This window comes from Lutra lutra, chromosome 9 (assembly GCF_902655055.1).
Source record: "Lutra lutra chromosome 9, mLutLut1.2, whole genome shotgun sequence".
NCBI classification, from domain to species: Eukaryota; Metazoa; Chordata; class Mammalia; order Carnivora; family Mustelidae; genus Lutra; species Lutra lutra.
This window is the reverse complement of record NC_062286.1, coordinates 44,880,930-44,905,755: the sequence shown is the minus strand read 5'-3', so window position 1 is coordinate 44,905,755 and position 24,826 is coordinate 44,880,930. Positions and strand designations below refer to the sequence as shown.

General features: G+C 39.3%; 1 protein-coding gene across 8 annotated transcripts in view; it reads left to right on the top strand.

Moving 5' to 3' along the window:
• Positions 1-24,826, top strand: part of CTNNA2 (catenin alpha 2) — a 1,136,606-nt gene that overhangs the window by 994,233 nt on the left and 117,547 nt on the right. For all 8 annotated transcript variants that reach the window (XR_007130146.1, XM_047745913.1, XM_047745910.1 and 5 more), the window contains 3 exons: positions 3,898-3,990; positions 4,608-4,764; positions 11,173-11,373. Coding sequence is in view for 7 of the 8 variants with exons in the window: in XM_047745913.1 (XP_047601869.1) it covers positions 3,898-3,990; positions 4,608-4,764; positions 11,173-11,373 (451 nt within the window). In the remaining variant the exon portion in view is untranslated. The remainder of the gene's footprint in view (positions 1-3,897; positions 3,991-4,607; positions 4,765-11,172; positions 11,374-24,826) is intronic.

Here is a 24,826-nt window from a genome sequence, read left to right as displayed (position 1 = left end):
TGATCTTTGAGCGTCCTGACAATTGTGCTACTCAGGCAATGAGAAAAGAAGCGTTGTAAAATGGATACCCTGCCTCTCTGTGATGTGTTGCCTGCTTCCCACCTAGGAGTAGTAATTGTTCCTTTCTCTGGACTCCTAACGTTCTTGTCGTCCTCAGCACACAATTCAGTGATGGCTGCTAAGCTTCCTCCTATTCCTCAAGAGAACTGGTTTTTGAGACACTGAGTGAGAGATAGAAGACGAGGCTGAGTCCTCTTAGCTGTTGTTGCCCCAAAGCCATTGTTCTCAGAAGGTATAGAGGAGGATTTCCTGTCCTAAGAGATTGCTGGGAATTTAGTTGGGTTAGCTAAACCAAGGAGCAAGGCTAGTTTTACTTGTGACCGAGCTTCTTCCAGAAATCCCAAATCAATCTAAATAGCCCAACATCTAATCACTACTGATATGTTTTATTGTTTTCTAAGCTTCCAGGATAGCCGGGGACTCTTGTTGCCTCCACTAAGTTGTAAACAAATCAAGAACAAAGAAATCAGAGGCCATAGGCAGGCCATGAGTGTCACCTGCTTGATGGACTCAGACAGGTTTCAAATTTTTATTAAAATTAGTCATATTGGTCAACATCTTTTGGGTTGCAGCCTAGTAACATTAGTCAATTAATGATCTGTTATCCTTTTTTTTTTTTTACTCACATTAATCTTTTTCAAATGTCTTGTGATTCTTGTCTACCAATTTCTACCTGCTCCTTACCTTCTTCCTCTTAGGAAGATCATCATGCTAAATTGGTTTAAAAAAAAAAAAAAAGGTCTATGGGGGAATACTGTGACTTGAAAAATAGGACATTTAATTTTTTTCTGAGTTTCTAGTATCCTAGCATCAGAACTGTAATTAAAGAACAGGTAAAATAAATCATCAAGTACTTACTATGTGCGATAGTCTTGGACTGGTGCTGGAATATCATTTGGCATTTCAAGCTACAGTAGTGATTGGGACCTGTCTCCAAGACCAAAACTTAGCATTTGGTGCCAGAGTTGTAGAGATTGCAATATATTAAAACCATGTTCAGAGTCACCATGATGCAAAGGGTCCAGTGAAAAGCAAAAAGGCAAGCCTAAGGAAGATAGGAATTTGGATGGAGTCCATGGCCAGTTTAAGATGTGCAAAGCTGACTGCCTTTGGAGATATTGAAATCCTGAGCATCATGTTGGAAGTATTTTCAGTGTCTTAGACTACAATGCAAGGTAAATAAAATTCTGATTTTAGGTGGACTTAAAAAACAGAGTGGAGGCTGCCAGACTTGAGGGTTTATGGATCAGTAAATTAAAGAGAATAATTAAAGGATATCAGGAATTGCCAGCTCTTAACTTTTTATAGGTGTTATTAGCATGGTTTCCCCCTAATTAGATTCTACTGGGCAATGAGGTTCCTACTTTAGATGTAAGCCATAATAGAGTTTATTCATGGACAAACAAAAAATGAAGACACATTTCAAAAGATACACAAAGAAAAGTTCATCACCATGCAGAAGTTACTGGGGGGCATTTCCTTCCTCAGGAGCTGATCCCCTTTTTCTCAGCCCTCAGGCTCTCTTATTGTCATATATAAAGCCACATGCCAAAGCTTTCAGCTTAAGTCTAGGGCTGTGCAAAGTGTGACCTCGAGTCTCACACACCAAACAAGGATGATAGCAAACAAACCCATCTGAAATCCTCATTTCATAAAATGGAAAGCTGTCCAACAGCAAAAATAGGAAGAATTTAATTGAACATTAGAAGAAATGGAAATTAAATACATACATCTTTCTGGAAAAGTCACCCCATCCTGACATTTTTTCAAGCCACCGTGAACAGGGAAACTACCTTATGGACTCAACAGAGGACCAAAATATAGGAATCATTGTTCAGTACTATAGTATTGGTAAATACCTGCTGGAAGGTAATAGAAACTTTGATTCGCTAGATTAAAGGGGTAGCTCAGCTAGATCTTTGAGAGTATATGATGTACTGCATATAATATATACATATATATAAAAGCTATTAAAGGCTCTTTAATTCATTACACACATAGTGAGCACCAATTTTATATCACATACTTACTGTGGCTCTTAGAATGTAAAATGTGCTTGAATACAAGTATAACGAAGACTAACAAAAATGTGAAGTATAGACAACAGAACAAAAATCGAGAATCTGCCTTATATTTCCTCTGCTTCCAAGAAGCCTCACGCCTCTGGGCATTTGGTATCCTATAAATGGGCACAGTAAGGCATATTTGTCTTTAAAAATCGACTTTATTTTCACCACTTTACTTAGTTTTCAGAATATCTGAAGAATCTGAGGTAAACTATAAGAAACTGATAATGTTTGGAATTTCATCTGTGGTTTCTCATAGTACATATTCTCACTGCAATAGACTTCAAGTGTTCTTCCTTAAAAACTTCAAAATGGGATTCCTAACATTGAATGATTTATTGAAATAATCTTTGAAAGTGTTCCTAGTATCTCCATCTACCCATCTCCTTTTGCTGATAAGAAAATGGTCCTCCAGATGTGAAGGGACTATATAACTAGTTAGTGGTTAAGCCTCCTGACCTCCAATCTCTTGCTCTCCACACTGTCTGACTAAGCTTTCTTTTGCATTTGGAACACACACATGTGTGGTGCATTTTAATCTTCCAGAGCATTAAGGCATGGTAAGAAGGCAGCCTGGTTTTGGAGAGCAGAGGTGGCAGGATACAAAAGGGCAGGTGACCGCAAGGCTCAGGGGATTCTTGCTCTGCTAATCACTTGTTCTACTTGCCCTACTGCTCCTAGCCCTGGTGGCCCTTCTCTGCTCCTTTGCCCTTTCTAATCTCTGTCCTCTTATCCTCTTGGCACTAGCCTGATGGGACTGATCAGTGTTTTGATGGTGGCTTTGTGTGCTGTTGACCTTGGCCAATCAATCTGACCTTGTATTACCAGCTCTCCCTCCTTGAAGAAGAATGACACAAATTGAAATGCTTGACTAGGGAGCTCGAATATAGTGCAGCTGTTTTGTCTGGCATAGTATTTTTTTTTTTAAGATTTTATTTATTTATTTGACAGAGAGATCACAAGCAGGCAGAGAGGCAGGCAGAGAGAGAGGAGGAAGCAGGCTCCCCGCTGAGCAGAGAGCCCGCCATGGGGCTCGATCCCAGGACTCTGAGATCATGACCTGAGCTGAAGGCAGTGGCCCAACCCACTGAGCCACCCAGGTGCCCCTGGCATAGTATTTTTAAAAATCAAAATTGAATGCCTTTATACTAGACCCGCATATTCCAATTTATTGTACACTCTGTCATTGCCTCCTGGACTAAGTCAGCCTTTTCAATGGGTTTCTCAGGACTGGCTGGACCCTGAAAGCCCTTGAGTAGGCTACTGGTGGACTAGCATTTTCCTGACAGACCCTGATAGGCAGATAAGGGTTCCGTTGGGTAGAACTCTCTCATTTTCAGCTTCCTGTGAGTCTCTTTTAAATCCAAAGTATACTGTAGTGTTTCCCTCATTGGTCAGAGTTCAGTACTTCTGTGGCCAAAATCCTAGTGCCCCACACTCCCTAGAGAGTGTGCACTCTGGAGAGGGTCTGAGGGCTCAAGTGAGAGGGTAGGTCATGAGAGCAGTCCATATGGGAAAATGGATCAAAGTAACCCAGTTAAATGCATTATTGCATGTGCTTGAAGTAAAGAATTACTATTAATTCTGCTTTTCTGGCATACATGTCTAATGTAACAGAAGAACTAGCAATATTTGGTAAATCACTGAAAGATGCCCTTATTTGTGACAGGATTCCCCTGGATGCAGGACTCCAGAGAAGGTGCAAGGTCATGCAACAGTATACTTCCTCTTTGCCCCAACATGACTTTCACTCCAATCCTCTTCCATCCAGGTTGCCAACTTGGCCTGTTCCATTTCCAACAATGAGGAAGGGGTAAAATTAGTCCGGATGGCAGCCACCCAGATTGACAGCCTGTGTCCTCAGGTAAGCCTCATTCACTTGTTTCAAAAGCCCATTGGTGGCCTAACACTCGGGGTCCTCTCCAATCAGGCCCTCTGGTCTCTCCCTGCCTTGCTTTGCCATTGTCCCTGGGCTGTTTCAAGATCTCTCTCTCTCAAAAAGAATTTCTAACTGCCCCAGTCTTCAAAATTACTGTTGTAATTATTGTGTTTTCCACTCCTATTGACTTTGTTCTGTTTGGGGCTGTCATTTAAATGCTCCATATCTATTTATCTTGTCTCAACTAAATTCTAACCTTGTACATGGAGGACAGGACTTCGCTTTCTACTACATCTGTGCTAAGTAAATACAACTTGTCCAGGAAACACTTTTTGAAACTTGAGGCTGATGACTATATCTTAAAAACAAAAGCAAAAAACAAAGCAAACAAAAACAAATGGTAGTTGATAATATATTTCATCTTTCATATTTTGGTTATCTTTTGAACCCTGACAACCCTCTTATCTGTAGAAGCTACAATGTCCAGGGTTTCAATGTGGCCTTTGACCTTCTTGGGTTTTTTGGTGTTATTTTTTTGTTGTTGTTTTTTTTGTTTTTTGAATAGTGTAGTCAGTGTGTTTCTGGATATTTCTAACGAATAGGTCATCAATGCTGCTCTCACACTGGCTGCCCGACCACAGAGCAAAGTTGCTCAGGACAACATGGATGTCTTCAAAGACCAGTGGGAGAAGCAGGTCCGAGTGCTGACAGAGGCTGTGGATGACATCACCTCAGTGGATGACTTCCTTTCTGTCTCAGGTAATCACAAATCAGCCTCTTCCAAGGCAGCTGGAGGAGAATAAGATTAGGAGTATCTTGCAAGGGTCATGGGTCTCTGTTTCAAGTGGTCTTCTTGGCCCTTTGAGCTTTCACTCATCTCTGCGAGTATGATTGGAATATCCTCTTAGAAAGTCTTTTGTGTGCACATTATTTCAAAACACGGAGTCAAAGCATTTGAGAGGAAAACACAACTTTCCAATGAAAAGATCGGCAACCTGGAAAGATTATTTAAGGAGACGTAGGTTCCTTTTTTAGTTCCTAGAGTTTTTAAAGCAGGTTGGGTTGGCATACATCTGAATAACCCATCTTAAAGGGTATGGTATGTGAGATTGTTTAATCCTCATAGTTTGTATCTAAAAAAATCAAAAAAGCAATCAGTTAGTCCAATTTGACCATGTTTGAAGGGGTCATTTTTTTCCAATAAATGAAGTTACCCAGGTTTATGATAAGGCAGGTAGACGAACATAACACAATTTAAAAAAAAAAAAAAGGCAGGTACGAATACTTGTCACTGAATGTACCCATTAGGAGATACTTGGGAGCCATTGAGGTTTTAAATACTTATCTGTGAGGATGTGTAAGGAAGTTTAGAGAAAACAAGTAGAATGAGTTATCACTTGAAATTTTAACTTTTTTCTTTGTAGATGAAGCCAGACTGAAGGATGTTAGTGTATTTGAATAACTGTGTAGTCAATTTGACCTTTAATGGTACTCATCAATGCTGTTTCAAAATTGGGCTACCAGCCAGCAAATGGGCTTTTTTCCAAATACATTTGTCCAAACACATTTGGCACATTTTACCTAAAAGAGTCTCAGTGGGAGGAATGGGAGAGGAGGTTGCTGAAAACATCAGCCTCCTTTGTGAGGCATTAAAATAATCAAGTGACCCTTGAAAATTAAAATTGACCAGATATTGACTCTACCCACAGGTAGACCAAGCCTTGACCAGGGCCTGCCTGTCCTCGGCCACCTGAGGCCTGGGACGGAAGGGGTCACAGCAGTACTGGTGGGATCCAAGCAGAAGGGACTCTGACTGCAATAATTTAGAAGGAATTTCTGGGGGATGCATCTCCTATTTGGAGATTTTGTCTAGGTGCAGTCTTTGCTTTTCTGTAAGAAACAGACAATGGGTTCCTACTGAGGGCTTCTGTCTGAAGCTTGTCTGAGAGCAGCAGAGTCAAATCTTTAGGTCTGATGGATGATGGAAAACCCAACTTCGAAACCATGGAGAGCAAGAGAAGGCAGATGGGAAAAATGAATGAACACGTGTTCAGTGTCTATAATTTACCTGACTCTGCTGTTCGCTTTAATTCTTACCAAAATTCCATAAGATAGTTATTAGTATTCCAGGTCTTCCTTTGAGTAAACTAAGTCACCAAGAGGGTAGGTAATTGGGCAGAGATGGTGTGAAAATCCAGATAATCCTCTTTTTTCAGAAGCTATGTGGGTCTCAGTGAGTCAAGATAGCAGGAAATTTCTTATGGCACATCTAGCTTTCCTTGTTAGTGTTTCTCTTCTCCCCACCTCTGGTATCCTCATTTCACTCTCTCATTCCTTTCAGAAACCATTCTTGTTTTTCATTTTCAAGTTGCGATGTTTCAGTGACTTTTCAAAGCAGCTATCCATTTAAATATATCTGGGAGCTAGCTGATAAAGAATTCAATATGTTGCCATTTCTGAGATTAGCTTTGACAATGGCTGAGTCTAACCATGTAAAAGATAATCTGAAAAGTGCATCTCTCGTGCAATACTTAGAAATTATTGAGATAGGTATGTCTGGGGTTTGGATGGTGTGGAATAAATGGGTGGCTACCTCTTGTATCTAGAAAGTCTCTGCCAGGATGACTCTAGTGGCCCCCAGACAGGGCAGGGGCTCTCCCTCACCACCCTCAGATCTCACATCAATCCTCTTAGCCCCTGGAAATTTGCTTCTGTCACCCCCTTTGCCTGCAAATGAGTAGAAAATTTGCCTGGACTCCCTTTTTCAAAGAGGAATCATTTCAGAACTTAGAAAGTTCCCAACTTCTCCTTTTCTTGAAATACATGTACAAAAATTTCTGAAGGTAGGCAAAAGCAGGGTGAGGAGGTCTTATCTCAGACTGTTTCCATTTGGAAAGCTTTTTCTTAATTTTCTTCCTCCAGCCCTGCCCCTTCACCACGTTTCTCCCTGCGTTTCCTTTGTGTATCTCATTATTACCAGCAACAAGGAAAGGCTTTGGCTTCTGCTGATAACACTGTGCAGTCCAACCCCAGTGGTACAAGTGCCACGGCAGGCCATGACAGGAAAATGAACAGGTGCTGTCAGGGAGCCAGCCTTGGCAGAGCCTGCGGGAGCATGCCTTTGGAGTTGACAATTGGAGGTGGCAGGTACCTTTCCACAGTCGGGCTTGACAAATAATGACACAGCCCGCGCTGTCCTGCTGGTAGGCTATGGATACGACCCAATTGTTGGGGAAACTACTTCTCCTCTCCTCTCCAAGCTGAAGCCAAAACATTTGCATCAGTAAATTGCAAGTTTGGCCCAGGAGATCGTTTGGAATGGCATTAATGGTATTTTATCTATCAGTTTCTTCTAAAGGGAGTATCTGTCCTGGCAGGAAACTGTATTTAAAAAAAAAAAAAAAAAGGCAAAGATCTTTGTTTTTAAAAGCCTACAGTTTTGTTTTGTTCCTGCTACCTGAAACTGTGTCCTTGAGTGCTTAATTTGTCCGTGTGAAATGCAACAAGTTGGAGGAGTAATGATGCTAGCTATTAACATTACAGGAGCAAAACCAATTTTCAGATGTGGCCTGCGCTCGTAAAAAAAAGTGAAAAGGCTGTGTTAGGACACAAGTTTTTCCCACTGGGTAAAAACTACAGTTTTTAATAGTGTTTTAAAATGAGTGTCTTCGCATTAAGCATGTGACAGTTTAATTCTTGGGTTTGGCTCACATAATAGCAGGCATCTAAGATCTGAAGAACAGATAAACAGAATCCCATAATGTCCAAGCATTTTGTTGTGTTTGCCTGTTGTTTTTCTTTTGGCTCCAGGTCTTGAGTTTGTGAGAGTTTTTAAAAGGAAACAGCGAACTTTGGTTTTGGATTTAGAATCTATACCTTTTGTGGTTTATAATAAATGCTTTGGTCATCAGTGATTTTTTTTTTTTAATAACAAAATTACATCTTTTCTGAAATAGTAAGGTTGAAAAAATTCAAGCAAGCTTATTGCAAAAAATATTACAGTAAAGTGTTAATATGCTATATTTAAATATGCATATTATATTTATATTTTAAATATGCTATATTTAAAAACCATGCTTCCTATGCAGGTGTGACATCCAAAGAACCTGAGGGGTTTTCCCCAGCCATGGAGCCCTCTCTCCTTATGCTTTTTATTATTTTTCTACTGTATTCTTTTCTAGTTGGGACAGTATTCCTGTTTTTACTTCTTGAGTTCTTTCTCTTGAAATCCCTTAGGATAAAAATACATAGTGGTCTCCTTTCAATAGATATGTTTATTTAGTGCTTTTTCTTTGATTACCTGCGGTTTATAAGGCACTGTCAGGAATGAAAATATGAATGAAGGACCGAGTCTACCTTCAAATAATTCACCGTATCTCTTGATCCTAGACTGGTGTGCTTCCAGACTTGTGGGTCCCAGACTTTGAGAGTGGAGGGAGAAGGAGAGGAGGGGAGAAGTTATTACAAGGGGTGTGGCACTCTCTCTATATATATACTATGTAGGATCTTTTGATCAATTAACATGTCTGTATGAACAGGTCCTGTTCTTTCTCAAATACATTGTTCATATTGAGCTTAATAAAATGCAAATCTATTTGGAAGCATTCCAAATCCTAGCTTTTACGTATATACCATCGGCCAGTATAACTACTGTCATGAGGGAATTGTGATTCATTTTTCCATAATAGGGGTACCCCAAAATGGAAATGCTGGGAAATGCTGAGTAAGCTATCTTAGCATTTTTTAAAAAATTATTAAGAAAAACTAGTCAATAAATTGTAAAATTTATACTTTAGTCACATAGCGTGATTAACTAAACTAACCATTGTTCAAATTAGTTGATTTGGCTAATTAAAAGCAATGCTTTTGAGATCCTGGATTTCCAGTTTCTGCTAGCCTCTTTCAAATATGTATCCTTTAATCTATTAAAGCATATTTTTTTTTCTGGTGTCCTAATTAAACTAGTTGCACATTTCTAGTTTGGGAAATAGGTTTTAAAGGAAAAAAATATCATTTCATTTTAAGATATTAGGTTATGAGTGGGCTTCTTAGAATTAAAAAAAATTTTTTTTAATCAACTCCAGGGAGATTATTAGGATCTAATATAATTAAGACATTCCATCTCTGTTCTGCTTTCAGAACAGAGATGGAATCTAAATTTCAATCTATAAACTATGCATGAAAAAGCAGTAGTGTTGCTGTTCTATTGTTTTAGAGAAAGAAAAAATAGCAGGTGGATACAAGTTCTTAACATGCAGCCCCTCCTAGTTGCTTGCTTTGGGGCAAGGGCACATTTGAATCATCTGAAGAGATACAGCAGGGCCATAAGCAAGGCCTTTCAAAATCAAACTTTTGTATTTGAAACCCTATTTCAAGTTTGAGTAAACCTTCTACTCAGGTGTCCTTTTAAGTGAGTTTGTATGACACAAACTGGGATCTCAGAAAGAGGTGGTTTTCAGAATTCCTTAACCAAACTGAAAGCATCTTAAAGTCTATATTTCTACAATTGTTTCTTTTTTACTCAAGAAAATGTTAACATTCAAGAAGTACTACTTTTTGTGAGGTTTAAAAATCTGAGTATTAAAATTTTCCATTTTTTCTATTTTATTTTCTCTTTGAAATTAGAGAACTGGAAAAAGTAGAAATCAGAAATTTGTAGTGGCTTGAATGAGGAAATCCCATTGTATGAGGTCAAAACAGGTTACACTATGAAAAGTTATACTTTGCAGGTTTTTGCCAGGGTCCTGAAAGAACAGATATTCCTTCTGAGTGACTGACTTAATGAAAGGCGAGATCCATTGTGCAGACTGGTGTTGGCTGAGTACCTTCCCCTCTTTCCCTATTTAGGAATTTTTTAATTCAGAGCCAGCCTGAGAAAATTCTCGAGATAATTTCTTTAAATGCTTTATTAACTATTTATTGAATTTTTTCAAAGTTACCAGATTACTTAAGATTATTTCTCATTTGTTCTCTTTATTTATAGTGTGTGTGTGTGTGTGTGTGTATTTTTGACTTAAGTTCTTTTCTTTCCTTAGAGCACTAAACTTTTACAACATTTCCTTAGAATTCTGTTTCTAAAGAATGTTCAAGGGGCATAATTATAGATCTCACTTTGGGCATAAAAAATACAAAATTGAATACGTGCAAAACCACGAGGGACCAAATTACACGTTTTCTCTATGCTACTAGAGAGTGAAACTTGCCAGCTTGCCTGTCTGGATTCTACTTTGGGCAATGAGGGAGAGTGATCGCTGACCTTGACTCTAATCTGAGGGAGACAGCCACAGACTGGATTATATTTTAACTGTGGAGAATACTGTCATCCTCTTCATCTGGTCAGTTTTCCAATTGCATATACCTTGTGCATGACATGACATGAAAAGACTGATTAGGTGGTATTGGTCATTTCAGAGTTTCCCTTAAATGTCTTCTTAATAAAAACATGATAAAAAAAGCATAAACCCGAGCTTGATTCTGGTCATGTTTGGAAATGTTTCTGCCTGATCAGGTTGGCTTCATGTTCACTGCCACAACCACTTTTTTTCCCTTTTTTCTTTTTGTAAGATTTATTTATTTGAGAGCGAGAGAAAGAGTGAGAGTAGGAGTATGAGTGAGAGCGGGGTGGGGATGGTGGGGGAGGGGCAGAGGGAAAGGGATAAGCAGATCTCCTGCTGAGTATGGAGCCTTCCCCAGGGCTGGATCCCAGGACCCCAAGATCATTACCTGAGCTGAAACCAAGAGTCAATGCTCAACTGAGTAAGCCACCCAGGCGCTCCTGCCACAACCACTGTTAAAATGCAATAAATCTCAGATATTGAAAGGATGGTGTTGGAAGTATGGTCCCCAAGCCCACAGCATTAGAATCACCTGGACACTAGGTAGAAACGCAATTTCTTGGGCCCACCCCAGGCCTACTGAGTCAGAAACTCTAGTAGGAGTGACACCTTGGCATTCTGTATGATGTTGGGAGCCTCTGGCTTGTGTTCAAGTTTGAGAACTGCTACTGTAATTATAAACTATATTCTTAAAATGTCACTGCAGTGTTATAAGGTATGTATTGAGATGTGCAAGGTGATGGGTCAGGAAGTTGATGACTCTCTCTTAGGTGGCTTATTAAGTGTGTGAATGGTATAAAATCATGTAAATATGTTTGTATTTCCTCTGCAGAGAATCACATCTTGGAGGATGTGAACAAGTGTGTGATAGCCCTCCAGGAAGGGGACGTGGACACCCTGGACCGGACTGCGGGGGCCATCAGAGGCCGGGCAGCTCGAGTGATACACATCATCAATGCAGAGATGGAGAACTATGAAGCTGGTGTATATACTGAGAAGGTTCTGGAAGCTACAAAATTGCTCTCTGAGACAGGTAAACAGGGATATTAGATACAACCAAAATGTCAATGCCATGATTAATTTCCATATTTGAATTAATCTTTTTTATTGTCTTTTATAAGCCTCTGTGCTTCTGAACTACATCTGATCATAACAGGGGAACTCTCAGTTTTTTTAGTTTGAATTTGAATAACTTTAGCAGAATAACAACTTTATTGCTTTGCATGTATATACTACTTTATAGTTTTCACCTGTGATCTCCCTTGATTCTCACAAGGGTCTTATGAAATAGGCAGGTTTTAATTATCTCCGACTATGGATATGAAAGTGGAGGTTTAAATGACTCAAGAGACTGGAAAAAGGTCGCCAGTCTAGAAAACAGTGGAGATGTCATGGAGACTGGGAATCTTGAATTTGAAACCATTTCTCCATCTGTTTCTTGAGAAGATAGGACCTTGAGGAAGGAGAAAGCATAAAGGCTCTTGATAGTATCTGGATATGAAATGCTCAAAGGGGGTGGTAGATGCCAGGAGTCAGAGTTTGAGTATGTGCCTTGCTTCTATAAGAAAGCCTTGTATGTTCTGTTCTAGAGTACATGCTGTCCACTAGGGGATTCCTGCTATGGTAGTCTCGGGTACTCGTGGGAGCCGGTTATAGCTCTCTGGAGCATTGGGATGGAGAAAAAAGCCTTATTTTCACTGAGTTAGCAGAACAACCCATCCCTTTGAATAGTTGTGTTGAAGACTGCCCGATTTTTAGTAGTTTTTGCTCTAGATAAGAGTCACTGGGCTTCAGACCCTGTCTCAAGTCCCTAATACTGTGTGTGTGTGTGTGTGTGTGTGTGTGTGTGTGTTGTCAGGGGGAGCAGTGGTTAGAAAGTTCAGAGAAGGAGAGAACACAAAGGGATAGAAAAAAGAGAATTTAAGCTTGTTTTGGATGGGGATGGGAAACGGTAATGAACGGAGTCCTATGTAGGCACACAAGGACCTCTCCTCAAATGTCAATGGTGACCTTTCTTGGTCTGTAGATGGACTGTGGAAACTATTAGGATTAAAAAAAAACAAAACAAAACAAACGTGTTTCTGAAAGGTCAGATAAAGCAGTGTTCCAAGTTCTACATGATACAACATGTTAGTTGAAATAGGTTTCCTTCTACAGGGAAAAAGGTTATTTACAAAGACACCTATAGATGTTTGTTAGTCTGAAATAGCAAGGAAAAAACCAGCAATAAACGTGAACCTCAGATGCTCTCTTTGAAATATAAATAGAAAGGGAATTGAGTAACCTCACAATAGAAAGAGCACATTCAGGGATTGTTGCTCTTGAGAATCATCACAGATTTAGGATTAGAAATAATAATAATGATAATAAGATAATCTGCATTTTAATTAGCTGAAATTTAGCACTGTCTTCTTTCAACTTGGCTTATCCTTAGCATTCAATAAAGCAGCACAAAGCAAGCCCTACAGTTTCTTCCCTCATTTGGAAGAATTAGAAACAGGCATTTTATTCTCCAACATAAAGACTTTTTTCTTCACCCCCCCCCTTTTTTTTAAGAACATTATATTTATTTACTTGACAGAGAGGGAGAGACAGACAGCCAGACAGACAGCTAGAGAGGGAATACAAGCAGGAGGAGTGGGAGAAGCAGGCTTCCCACCAAGCAGGGAGCCTAATGAGGGGTTCTTCATTGATCCCAGGACCCTGGGATCATGACCTGAGCCGAAGGCAGACGCTAAATGACTGAGCCACCCAGGCACCCCTTTCTTCACCCTTAAGAAGACCTCGCATTTCTGTGGCTCTCAGTTTCTGGCCCCTTAGTATTCTGTTACGAAATCTCAGCTTATACCGTGCATTGGCCACATGGCAGCCCTCCTTTGGTTCTGACCTTGGGGAAGGAGTAGCAGAGAAGGTGGAAGGCATGAAGGCAGGACTGTCAGTGCATGCCTGCTCATGACTGGGAGGCATACTCATTGTAACAGATGAAAGGCACAGAGGGTGTCGCCAATTTAGGTGTGACTTTGTGCACACCAAGAACTCCTGCATTGTTCAAGAGACATTCTGGAGTTGTTTTCGCATTATATTTTGGGCTGCTTTAATGAAAAGAAGGTATAGTGCCCATTAGGTCCAAATCTGCTTAAATGCAAGGGCAGCATGCTTAGTTGATTGAGCTATTTTTACATAATTTTCACTCAGACTCTTGGAATGTAAATTTTCTGGGTGATTTTCATTTCCTTCTTTTCTTTTCCTTTTCCTTTTCTTTTCTTTTCTTTTCTTTTCCTTTCTTTTCCTTTTCTTTTCTTTCTTTCTTTCTTTCTTTCTTTCTTTCTTTCTTTCTAACAACAAAATCAGTGAAATACGAAACAGCAATCCATCTAGGATTGTTATTGTTCATCTAGATTTTTCTCTTATTTGTTTACTGTCAGGGCTTTTTAAGCTCTCATTTCAACCCTTCCTTTCAGTGACTAAATACTCTGGGGAGTTAACTAAAGATACCTTTGCGATTCTGATGTTCACATACAGTTCTTAATTGAACAGAGAAGTGGTACAAGGCTTCTTATATTTTTCAAGAACTATTGATGGTAACTAGGGCAGTCATCAGGTGGAAGAGATGGAAATAGGTTCTACACAACTGTAATTGTACATACAGAAATATGTATCAAGGAAAAGTAGATGTTGGTGGGCTCAGAACTAGAATATACAATGGATATACATTCTTTGGCTTCTTTACTCAGGTTTCTCTTTCCTAAATAGAAACAATATAGCTTCTTATGAGTAGCTACACAGGTTGTCAAAGAACTGAAAGCAAAAGCTTGAGCTGTTAACTCACCTATGCTCATTAGAATTGCTGGGACTGTCCTAGACACTTGGGGGTTGGAGGGAGATGGTAGGAAGAGTTCTGAGATTATGGTTGTGAAGTTTTGTTGAATTAGTCTACTTGTCACTGTGTGGCTGGGCTACGGAGACCTGTGTCCTCAAAATAAAACTGCTATATATATATCCTTAATATCCAGATTTCTACCTTTGGGCTAATGCTTTGTTTCAGATTTCTTTCTTTTTCTTTTTTTTTTTTTTTTATGAGAGCCACATTGAATTTTTTTTTAATATTAGCTTATCAAACTTTGTCCTGAGAGTGCATTTTATTTTGGGGATAGAACACAGGGGTAGGGGGCACAGAGGGCAAAGGTGCCAAAAGAAAGAGGGAAGGAAAGGAAGAGGAGTCCAGAATATGGAGGACAAAAAATACCGTGTTTTCTCCTGCCTGCCACCATCTCAGTTTTGTCTGTGTTGTTATATCCCAGACCTTAAGGCAGAAGTTCTCAATCTCTGTACTACTGACCTTTTAGTTGAGGTAATTCTTTCTTGAGGGTGGGGAGCTGCCCTGTGCCTTGTAGGATACCCAGCACCCCTGGTCTCTACCCACTTGATGCTTGGAGGACATATTTTCTTCCCCATTCCAAATTGTGACCATCAAAAGAATCTCTGGACATTGCCAGAGGCCTGAAGGGTGGTCAGAATAACCTCCATTCAGGATAGCTGCTCTGAGGGAGAGAAATATCCCTAAATAGGGACAAGTTCAAACAAGGCAAAATGGACCTTATGTACTGTGACCATAGGATAAAAGAAGTGAAGGGGGTGGGGTAAGAGAAGAATTACATATGTATTACAAAGAAGAATCTAAAAAAGGGCTGAACATTCCAAGTCTTGACTAGACCAGACTTTGCTGCTGAAGGGGTTTGCAAACATAGGCCAGCCCCCGTTTAGACATGGAAATGTTGCCAGGGAGGGCCTCTGCAGAAGGACTCCCATTTTACCACCTGGCTGCCTTCTCGGAGTGGCTAGAAATTGAAAGGGATCCAAAGAGTGACATAACAGTCTGTAGCTGATTTTCCATGAATTACTTGACTTTCTCAGTGAAGATAGTGTTTTGTTGAAGAGTGCTTTTTGTGTTTTTATGAATGCTGAATTAAATTTGAGAAAATACTTTTGTGGCTTATTAGTATGCTAAAATCCTAGGGCAACATTATATAAAAATTTACCCTTTTTTAAAAAAATAAAACTATTTAGGGTGATGAAAACCCAAACGTGATCCACATTGGACCCATTAAATACTTACATAGCATATTTAATGGGCTCTTCAGTAAAACCTGAATTCTAACAAATTCCCAACAACTAAGTAGTAAACACATGCATGGTTGACCAGACCCATCTTCAGAGATCTCATTTACAAGGTCAGATTGCTGCAGAAGGTTGGGAGCGGGGGTGGAAGTACATTCAGTCATAGCATATTTAGGTGTATAAAGAGTAGCTTATCTTCACTGAATGGATTATATTGAAATGTCATTTTTATAAATTGGATATCTGATACAAGTTTGTGGCAATGTGAATGTGGTTAGGTTGAGAGATCTTTGAATTCTGCCAGCAGTTCCTTTTTCAGAGGGTACAAATAAAGAGGGGTGAAAGAAGGAGGAAACAGGAAAAAGTATTTTAAATGAGGACTCCATGTTAGTGGGCACTTGATATGTGGAGATTAAAATTCCAGTACTTTGGAGAACATGTGGTCCAAACAGATGGTATAGTTTTCTTTTTCTTTTCTCTCTTTCTTACTCTTTCTCTTTCTTTTTCCCTTTCTCTCCCTTTTTTTAAATTAAAACTATTTTTTACAGCAGTTTGATCACGGCAAAACTGAGGAGACAGTACAGAGAATTCCCATGTACCCCTAGACTCCATACATTCATAGACTTTCCTATGATCAGATGCCCTACCAGATTAGTACATTTGTTACAGTTAGAAAAGCTGCACTGACACATCATAATGGCCCAAGGTCCATAGTTTATCATGCTGTTCACTCATGTTATACTTTCTGTGGGTTTAGACTAACATATAATGACCATTACACTGTATGATAACATAATGATGAATATCTTCATTGCCCTAAAAGTCATCTGTACTCCACCTATTTATCCCTCAAACCCCTCCCCCCATCCTTCACCCCTGGCCCCACTGATATTTTACTCTTCCCACAGTATTGTCATACAGAATGTCATATAGTATATTGCCTTCTTAGTTTCTTTCCTTCACTAAAGAGAGATGGTATAATTTTTACTTCTATGCTTTTGTAAAGTTTTCGTAAGAACGGAGAGGAACTTTTTGCACCATTTCTGTATATTTTGCCTAGAAAATATAAGAGGATCAGCAAATAGAAAGTACCAAAATTGGAAATAGTAATGGGTGGTAAAGCTGTGTCAGTACAACGTAGTTGAACAAATCCAGGTGAAGAATCAGAAGAACTCCTTTCTTTGACTTCTGGCAACTAACTTTAACTTTAAACTAGTTGATGCCTTGGGGCCACAGCTTCTCCTATGTGGCCTGATATTTTGTCATCTGAGGATGGTCAGTATCACTGATTTTTTTTTTAATAAATGTGTCACTGTTTCCTGGCTTTCTGGTGACTGCACCGAACAAGGACAGTTGTTGCTCATGAATCCTCTGTTTGAACTCTCTGCTTTATCCAAACAGGCATGGTTTTTATTTTCCAGGCAAAACACATCCATGCTGCCTCCACTGTCCTTCCTGTGATGTTCTCCATTTCTTTTTTTTTTAAATTAATATCTTGTTTCATTTTTTCCCCCTCTCTTCCCTTATAATCCTCTGCCTTGTTTCTTAAATATCACATATCAATGAGATCATATAATTGTCTTTCTCTGACTTATTTTGCTTAGCATAATACCCTGTAGTTCCATCTACATCATTGCAAATGGCAAGACTTCTTTTTCTGGTGGTTGTGTAATATTCCTTTGTATATATATACCACATCTTTATCTATTCCATCTGTAGATGGGCATCTATGTACTTTCTATACTTTGGCTATTGTGGACATTGTTGCTATAAACATTGGGGTGCAGGTGCCCCTTCAAATCACTACATTTGTATCTTTGGGGTAAATACCCAGTAGTGCAATTGCTGGATCATAGGGTAGCTCTTTTCCCAACTTTTGAAGAAACCTCCATACTTTTTACAATTGCACTCAAAACCATAAGATACCTAAGAATAAATCTAACCAAAGAGGCAAAGAATCTATACTCAGAAAACTATAGAGTACTCAGGAAAGAAATTGAGGAAGACACAAAGAAATGGAAAAATGTTCCATGCTCATGGATTGGAAAAACAAATATTGTTAAAATGACTGGGCTACCCCCTGGAACAATTGACACATTCAATGCAATCCCTACCAAAATCCCATAAACTTTTTTCACAGAACTGGAACAAATAATCCTAAAATTTGTATAGAACCAGAGAAGACCCCGAATAGCCAAAGGAATGTTGAAAAAGAAAACCAAAGCTGGTGACATCCCAATTCTGGGCTTAAAGGTCTATTACAAAGCTGTCATCAAGACTGTATGCTATTGGCACAGAAACAGAAACATAAATCAATGGAACAGAATAGAGAACCCAGAAATGGATCCTCAATTCTATGGTCAACTGTCTTCAACAAAGCAGGAAAGAATAGCCAGTGGAAAAAAAAGACCATCTCTTCAACAAATGGTGTTGGGATAATTGGATAACCATATGCAGAAGAATGAAACTGGACATTTCCTTATGCACAAAAATGAGCTCAAAATGGATGAAAGACCTAAATGTGAGACAAGAATCCATCAAAATCTTAGAGGAAAACACAGGCAGCAACCTCTGTAACCTCAGCTGAAGTAGCTTCTTCAGTGAAGACACGTCTCCAAAGGCAAAGGAAACAAAGGCAAAAATGAATCATTGGGACTTCATCAAGGTTAAAAGCTTTTGCACAGCAAAGGAAACTGTCAACAACACCAAAAGGTACCGACCGAATGGGGGAAGATATTTGCAAATGACATATCAGAGAAAGGGCTAGTATCCAAAATATATAAAGAACTTACCAAACTCAGCACCCAAAGAACAAATACTCCAAGAAATGGGCAGAAGACATGAACAGACATTTCTGCAAAGAAGACATCCAAATGGCCAACAGTGAAAAAGTGCTCAACATCACTTGGCATTAGGGAAATATAAATCAAAACCATGATGTTCTCCATTTCTTCCTCCTCCTCTGTGTATTGATTTTGTACTTTAAGACATGGCTCATTCTCAGCTGAAGACAACAGGGAATTGTGTCAGTCTTTTGATGTTTAGTGTATCATCTTCAGTGTCTGCCTCAGATGGTCCACAACTAGGTTGTCTGTTCCTAGAGGCAGGTGTTTCTGTAACTACCTAGAATCTAGAGCACTATTACCACATAATTAGCATTTAATATACAAAAACAGAATGAATATATGAATGAATATAAAATGAATATAAAAAGCTAGGACATTATGTTTCATTATCTTTCAGTAGAGCATAAGTCCACTAGCAGCCTCTGGCTTTCAGCTCAAGATTCTATGACAAAAAGATTTTCTTTACTCCCACTTTGTATATAGCAAAAGAGAGCAATCTGCTTGGCTGTTTGGGGTATGCTTACTCTATTTGGACTGATCTCTGTTGCTAGTGGGATTAGGTTTTATGACTGAACAGATCTGGAGGGTATGTGTATCCCAGTGGCTGGGTTGTGGAGGGTATAGACGGAGGTAAGATCACCATCAGAAGGAGGTGGTAGGGACAGGTTCTTGGGAAGACAAAATATTAGATATTGTGGATAGAAAAAGCTATTACAGTCTAAATCACTTCTCCATGACGGACTTTGAAATTAGATTATGAAAATAATGAATTTCAGCAGAAGCTGTAATGACCAAGATTGTTCACCCTAGACATCATAATACCTTTTAAATGCATTTTAATATAACCCTGACTATTGGTATAAGTTATCTTATTTCTCTCTGAAAGGTCAAAGTGATTAGGATCTGCAGGAAATATTTTATTTTTTTGGTGGTTGTGGTATTCATGGAGGTGGGCAGTCAGAAGTAGAGGAGGAATGTGAAGGAAATCTCTATTTAGGAGTCCTTCAATAGGCGATGTGTAGTTTGTCTCAATGCCTTTTCTGTATGACTAAAACCTACATATGCTAGATATTTTAGGGATCTGGCTGATGTGTTTTAATATCTATGTTTGCTTTATCCTGAAAGCAAATGCAAAGTTTCTGGCTGAGAGAACAAACCTACTACTTACCATGCCAGTTTCCCATGCCTTATTGTTCCTTTTAAGGTAACGTGGTGAGGGCAGGTGAATTCCATGCCCTCAAAAGAGGTCCTTTGCTACAAGGAGAAGAACCACAAAATTATGTATCTGGGAGCTCATCTAAGAACTGGTGTTCAGCAGCCCCCTTCCCCTCCTGAGAGGCGGAGAGAAACCGTTGTTCTTTAATGTTAATGAACTCCCTCCAAGAAAGGCCCCCTACTTGTTCTAACCCTTTGGGTTATAAATGAATGTTACCTGCTTTTGTTCCCCTTTGAAATGGGAACACACTTTTCTGGGGAGATAAACATGTAAATCTCTCTCCTGGTCCTTTCACTATTTTAGGACTGCTACTGAGTCATGTTTTAAACCAGTTTACTAGTCATTTTAGCTCAGAAAACTCTGGCCAAGCAGAAATGTGCAAATATCTACCCCACATTGGCGTGTTCATAAGTAACGTGTTCTGCTAGAATCAGACATGTCCAGCTCTCTTGGCATGAAGGGCTGAAGAGCCATAGGAGGGGGTGCAGCTTCAGAGAGTAAGAGATACTACTGTAGGCTGATAATAAACCTCTAATGTGGAAGTGGAAATGGGATAGGGTAGCCATAGAAGGGCCAATGATTACATATTCATGTGCCAGGAGTTAGCAACATACTGCAACAAATGGCACTTTGCTAGGGCTTATTTGTCAAAGTAAAACCAAAAGGAAGGATATTTTAATTCTGTGTGATTCACATTATGGTTGTAGAATCCTAGAGGCTGCAAACAGCGTGGTACTTCTTTGTCACTTGAAGGGCATTAGGGGCCTCCATGGTAGGAGCAGTGCGGTGGCAGGGGGGGGCCTGTGTATTTACTCTAGTGGTGCTAGTGTTGGTGTCCGTAAGAATTGGTGGCCAGGATATATTTACTGTGCACAACTGAGGCAGTAAGTTCTCGTCACCCAGATTCTCTGTCCCATCAGTAATAGTTGTCTGAATCCTACAGAAGAGGAATATGCTGACAGTCACCTGTTTGGGAGTATATGTGATATAGCATTGGAATAGCCCAAAAATAGTTTGGTTTGGAAAAATAGGAAGCTTTGCTTGTGGACCCCTGAAATAAAAGATGACCTGAAATAACAGAAGGACAGAAGAACTGAAATTCTGTTTATTCTTGTCAAACTGACTCTGAAGTAGTCTCCCCACCTGGTTTGCCTTCCTATATTTTACCTGTTCTTTGGCACTACCTGGATTCTTCCTTGTCAGTGAATTTCTCTCTCTAACCACACCAGCCAGTCCCACCTGTGTTCTCATTACTCCTATTACCTGTGTCACTTATTAGTACCTACCACTCACCGCCCTGTGTCGAAAACAGTTTCCCCATTTTTCTCTTAATGTAACTATCTGCTCTCTGTCAGCATTTCTATCTAAATGTATTTGTGTATTGTTTCTGAATTAAATTTTAACCCCTTGAGAACTGAGACTACATCTTCATTTCCCCCATGCTGATTAGAGTTCAAGGTCCAAAATGTTTTTGTAACATAAAGGAAAAATATAATTAACACTGTATGCTATCTTATTTTGAGGTTGTACCCTTTTTAAAAATTACATGCTTAATGATCAAGGTCAGAATCTCCACAATTATTTTATAACATCTTAATCCTTTAAGTCTCACTGATGCCAAATTTAACTGTAGTTACCAGGTTTGGTTTCCACAAACACTGTAAGCTCAGTTAAGCATCCTCGTGTTCAACTCTGTATTCATGTCTTAAGTTTCAGAATTAAATGTGCCATCCTTCCCTTTTAACTTATAAACGATTTGTGATTATTTTTGAAATGCTTATTTTAAAATATAAGAACTTTCCAAGCAAGCATTTTCTTTCCCTGGGGAAAGGAACTTGTGTCTAGACAAGAGCAGATGGATGCTCCCTGGTTCTCTCAGGGTAGTTATCATGAATGAAATGTAGAGGGTTTTTTCTCTCCGACCCCCCGCTTCTCCTCGGCATTCCTTTTTCATCTTTCATCAAACAATTCAGCTCATGGGTTATGTATGGCCTTCTGGAACTTGAATTTGATTTTGATGTTTGAAATGTACATTATAATTTTCCAAACATGAATTTATGAAAATGGCAGCCTGTAGGAACTCCCACAGAGGAAACAGATGATGGAGTCTGACGAAAGAAAGTCCAGGAATACACACGGGAATGGGTGGGGGGGGAGGGGGGAAGAATACACATAGATTGGAAAAATTAGGACTGGCCAGGATGATGCTGACAGCTGTCTGGAGAGTAGAAACAGCTGACAAATAGTCACCAAGGAATAAGGAGCAGATTAAACTGGTCCTCTTTTTGTCTTTGCTCCTAGTTGCCAATGTTCAACATCTTCTAACTTGATTATGAGTTATCAAGATAAAGCATGGTAAAAGCTAGTATCACTGGTCTGGACAAGGTAAGATTTAAATTTAGAGAGTATTTAAATATTTTTGCTACTATTCCCTCTACTGCATTTCAAAAGGCATTGAAGAATACTTCACTCAAAATTCATATTCAATTAATTAAATAAAATAGTGGCATAAGTTTGAGATAGAAGGCAAATACTTACACAAGAATATTAGATTAAGTTTCAGGTTTCTGTGGGGAAAAAATGAGGTTGAGAAGCTGGTTTTGATTTTTTTCCAGTTATGAGCTTTTTTATTAAGTCTCCTAACTTTTTTTTTAATTTTTAAATTTTTTTTTCTTTTCCACGTAGCAGTATTCATTGTTTTTGCACCGCAGCCAGTGCTCCATGCAATCCGTGCCCTCTCTAATACCCACCACCTGGTTCCCCCAACCTCCCACTCCCCGCCCCTTCAAAACCCTCAGATTGTTTTTCAGAGTCCATAGTCTCTCATGGTTCATCTCCCCTTCCAATTTCCCTCAACTCCCTTCTCCTCTCCATCTCCCCTTGTCCTCCATGCTATTTGTTATGCTCCACAAATAAGTGAAACCATATGATAATTGACTCTCTCTGCTTGACTGATTTCACTCAGCATAATCTCTTCCAGTCCCATCCATGTTGCTACAAAAGTTGGGTATTCATCCTTTCTGATGGAGGCATAATACTCCATAGTGTATATGGACCACATCTTCCTTATCCATTCGTCCGTTGAAGGGCATCTTGGTTCTTTCCACAGTTTGGTGACTGTGGCCATTGCTGCTATAAACATTGGGGTACAGATGGCCCTTCTTTTCACTATATTTGTATCTTTGGGGTAAATACCCAGTAGTGCAATTGCAGGGTCATAGGGAAGCTCTATTTTGAATTTCTTGAGGAATCTCCACACTGTTCTCCAAAGTGGCTGCACCAACTTGCATTCCCACCAACAGTGTAAGAGGTTTTCCCTTTCTCCACATCCTCTCCAACACATGTTGTTTCCTGTCTTGCTAATTTTGGCCATTCTAACTGGTGTAAGGTGGTATCTCAGTGTGGTTTTAATTTGAATCTCCCTGATGGCTAGTGATGATGAACATTTTTTCATGTGTCTGATAGCCATTTGTATGTCTTCATTGGAGAAGTGTCTGTTCATATCTTCTGCCCATTTTTTTTTTAAAGATTTTATTTATTTATTTGACAGAGAGAGAGATCACAAGTAGACAGAGAGGCAGGCAGAGAGAGAGAGAGGGAAGCAGGCTCCCTGCTGAGCAGAGAGCCCGATGCGGGACTTGATCCCTGGACCCTGGGATCATGACCTGAGCCGAAGGCAGCGGCTTAACCCACTGAGCCACCCAGGCGCCCCTCTTCTGCCCATTTTTTTGACATGATTTTCATGTCAAAATGTTTTGTGTGTGTTGAGTTTGAGGAGTTCTTTATAGATCCTGGATATCAACCTTTTGTCTGTACTGTCATTTGCAAGTATCTTCTCCCATTCCGTGGGTTGCCTCTTTGTTTTGTTGCTTGTTTCCTTTGCTGTGCAGAAGCTTTTGATCTTGATTGAGTCCCAAAAATTCATTTTCGCTTTTGTTTCCTTTGCCTTTGGAGACATATCTTGAAAGAAGTTGCTGTGGCTGATATCGAAGAGGTTACTGCCTATGTTCTCCTCTAAGATTCTGATGGATTCCTGTCTCACATTGAGGTCTTTTATCCATTTTGAGTTTACCTTTGTGTACGGTGTAAGAGAATGGTCGAGTTTCATTCCTCTACATATAGCTGTCCAGTTTTCCCAGCACCATTTATTGAAGAGAAGTCTCCTAACTTTTTTAAAGATTCCCTTTCCTCATAGATCTGATGAGGTCATAATGGATACAGTGTTTAACTGGTCTTCTTGGCAATCAAGGCAAAGTGGAAAATTCTAGGTGTGAGTTTATCAAGTTTTGTCCTGAGGACCAATTTCATAGGAAATTCACTATTAAAAATGTAAAACCATCAGAAAGATGATGTGGTCCTGCCAAGGAGAGAGAAGGCATAGAAACAGGGAAACTAAGTTTTCAAGATAAGTTGTACAAACTTCCCAGTTAGAGATTTTAGCACTATTTGAGTATTATTTTCGGTTTATTTTGTTCTCACAAAGCCCACTTTTTGGTGATGAATCATGTAATTGTACCTCTGTCCAAAGGAGACCAGATGATTTTGCCTGCTTAAAAATAAAGAAAAAGGTATGTGGATTAGTAGATACAGAGGTTCATAGTGTGAGGGTGATAACTTTAAGAGCTTGGTTTACTATGAATCTTACATACCCAGTATGATGGTATCTTGCATATATTCCACTTTTTTTGTGCCTTGAAGGCAAGAGCATACTTGTTTTATTTGTCACTTTATTCCCAATGGCTAAGTACTGCCAATGTTTATATATAAAATTGTATACAAAAATTTTTGAGTGTATTATTTTTAAACCTTATATAAAACCTAAGGAACAGCTATCATCCCTGTTTAAATTTGAGTAAACTGAGGTTCAAAATGGTTAACTTGTGAAAAATCAAGTATCAAGATTCATTTATGCATCTTCTTGGACCCAGTAAATATCCAGAAACCTAGACCAAGCATAGTTGCTGCAATTGAACAGAGATTTTAATATGTTCTGTTATGTTTACTGATATTTCTACTTGTGCCATAGCACTTTATAGTTACATAACACTTTATAGTTAGCTATTACTATGTAACAGATCACCCCAAGCCTCAATGGATTAACATTACAATCATTTATTGTCTCATAGTTTCCATGGGCCAGGAGGCTGGGTACAGTTTAGCTGTGCACCATTGCCTCCAGATCTCTCACAAAGATTCGGTCGTCCTAAGGATCAGTCGGTGAAAGAGCCATCTCTAAACTCACTCCTGTGGTTGTTGGAAAGCCTCAGTTCCTCATCTGTTGTGGACTTAGGGCCTCAGTTCCTTAC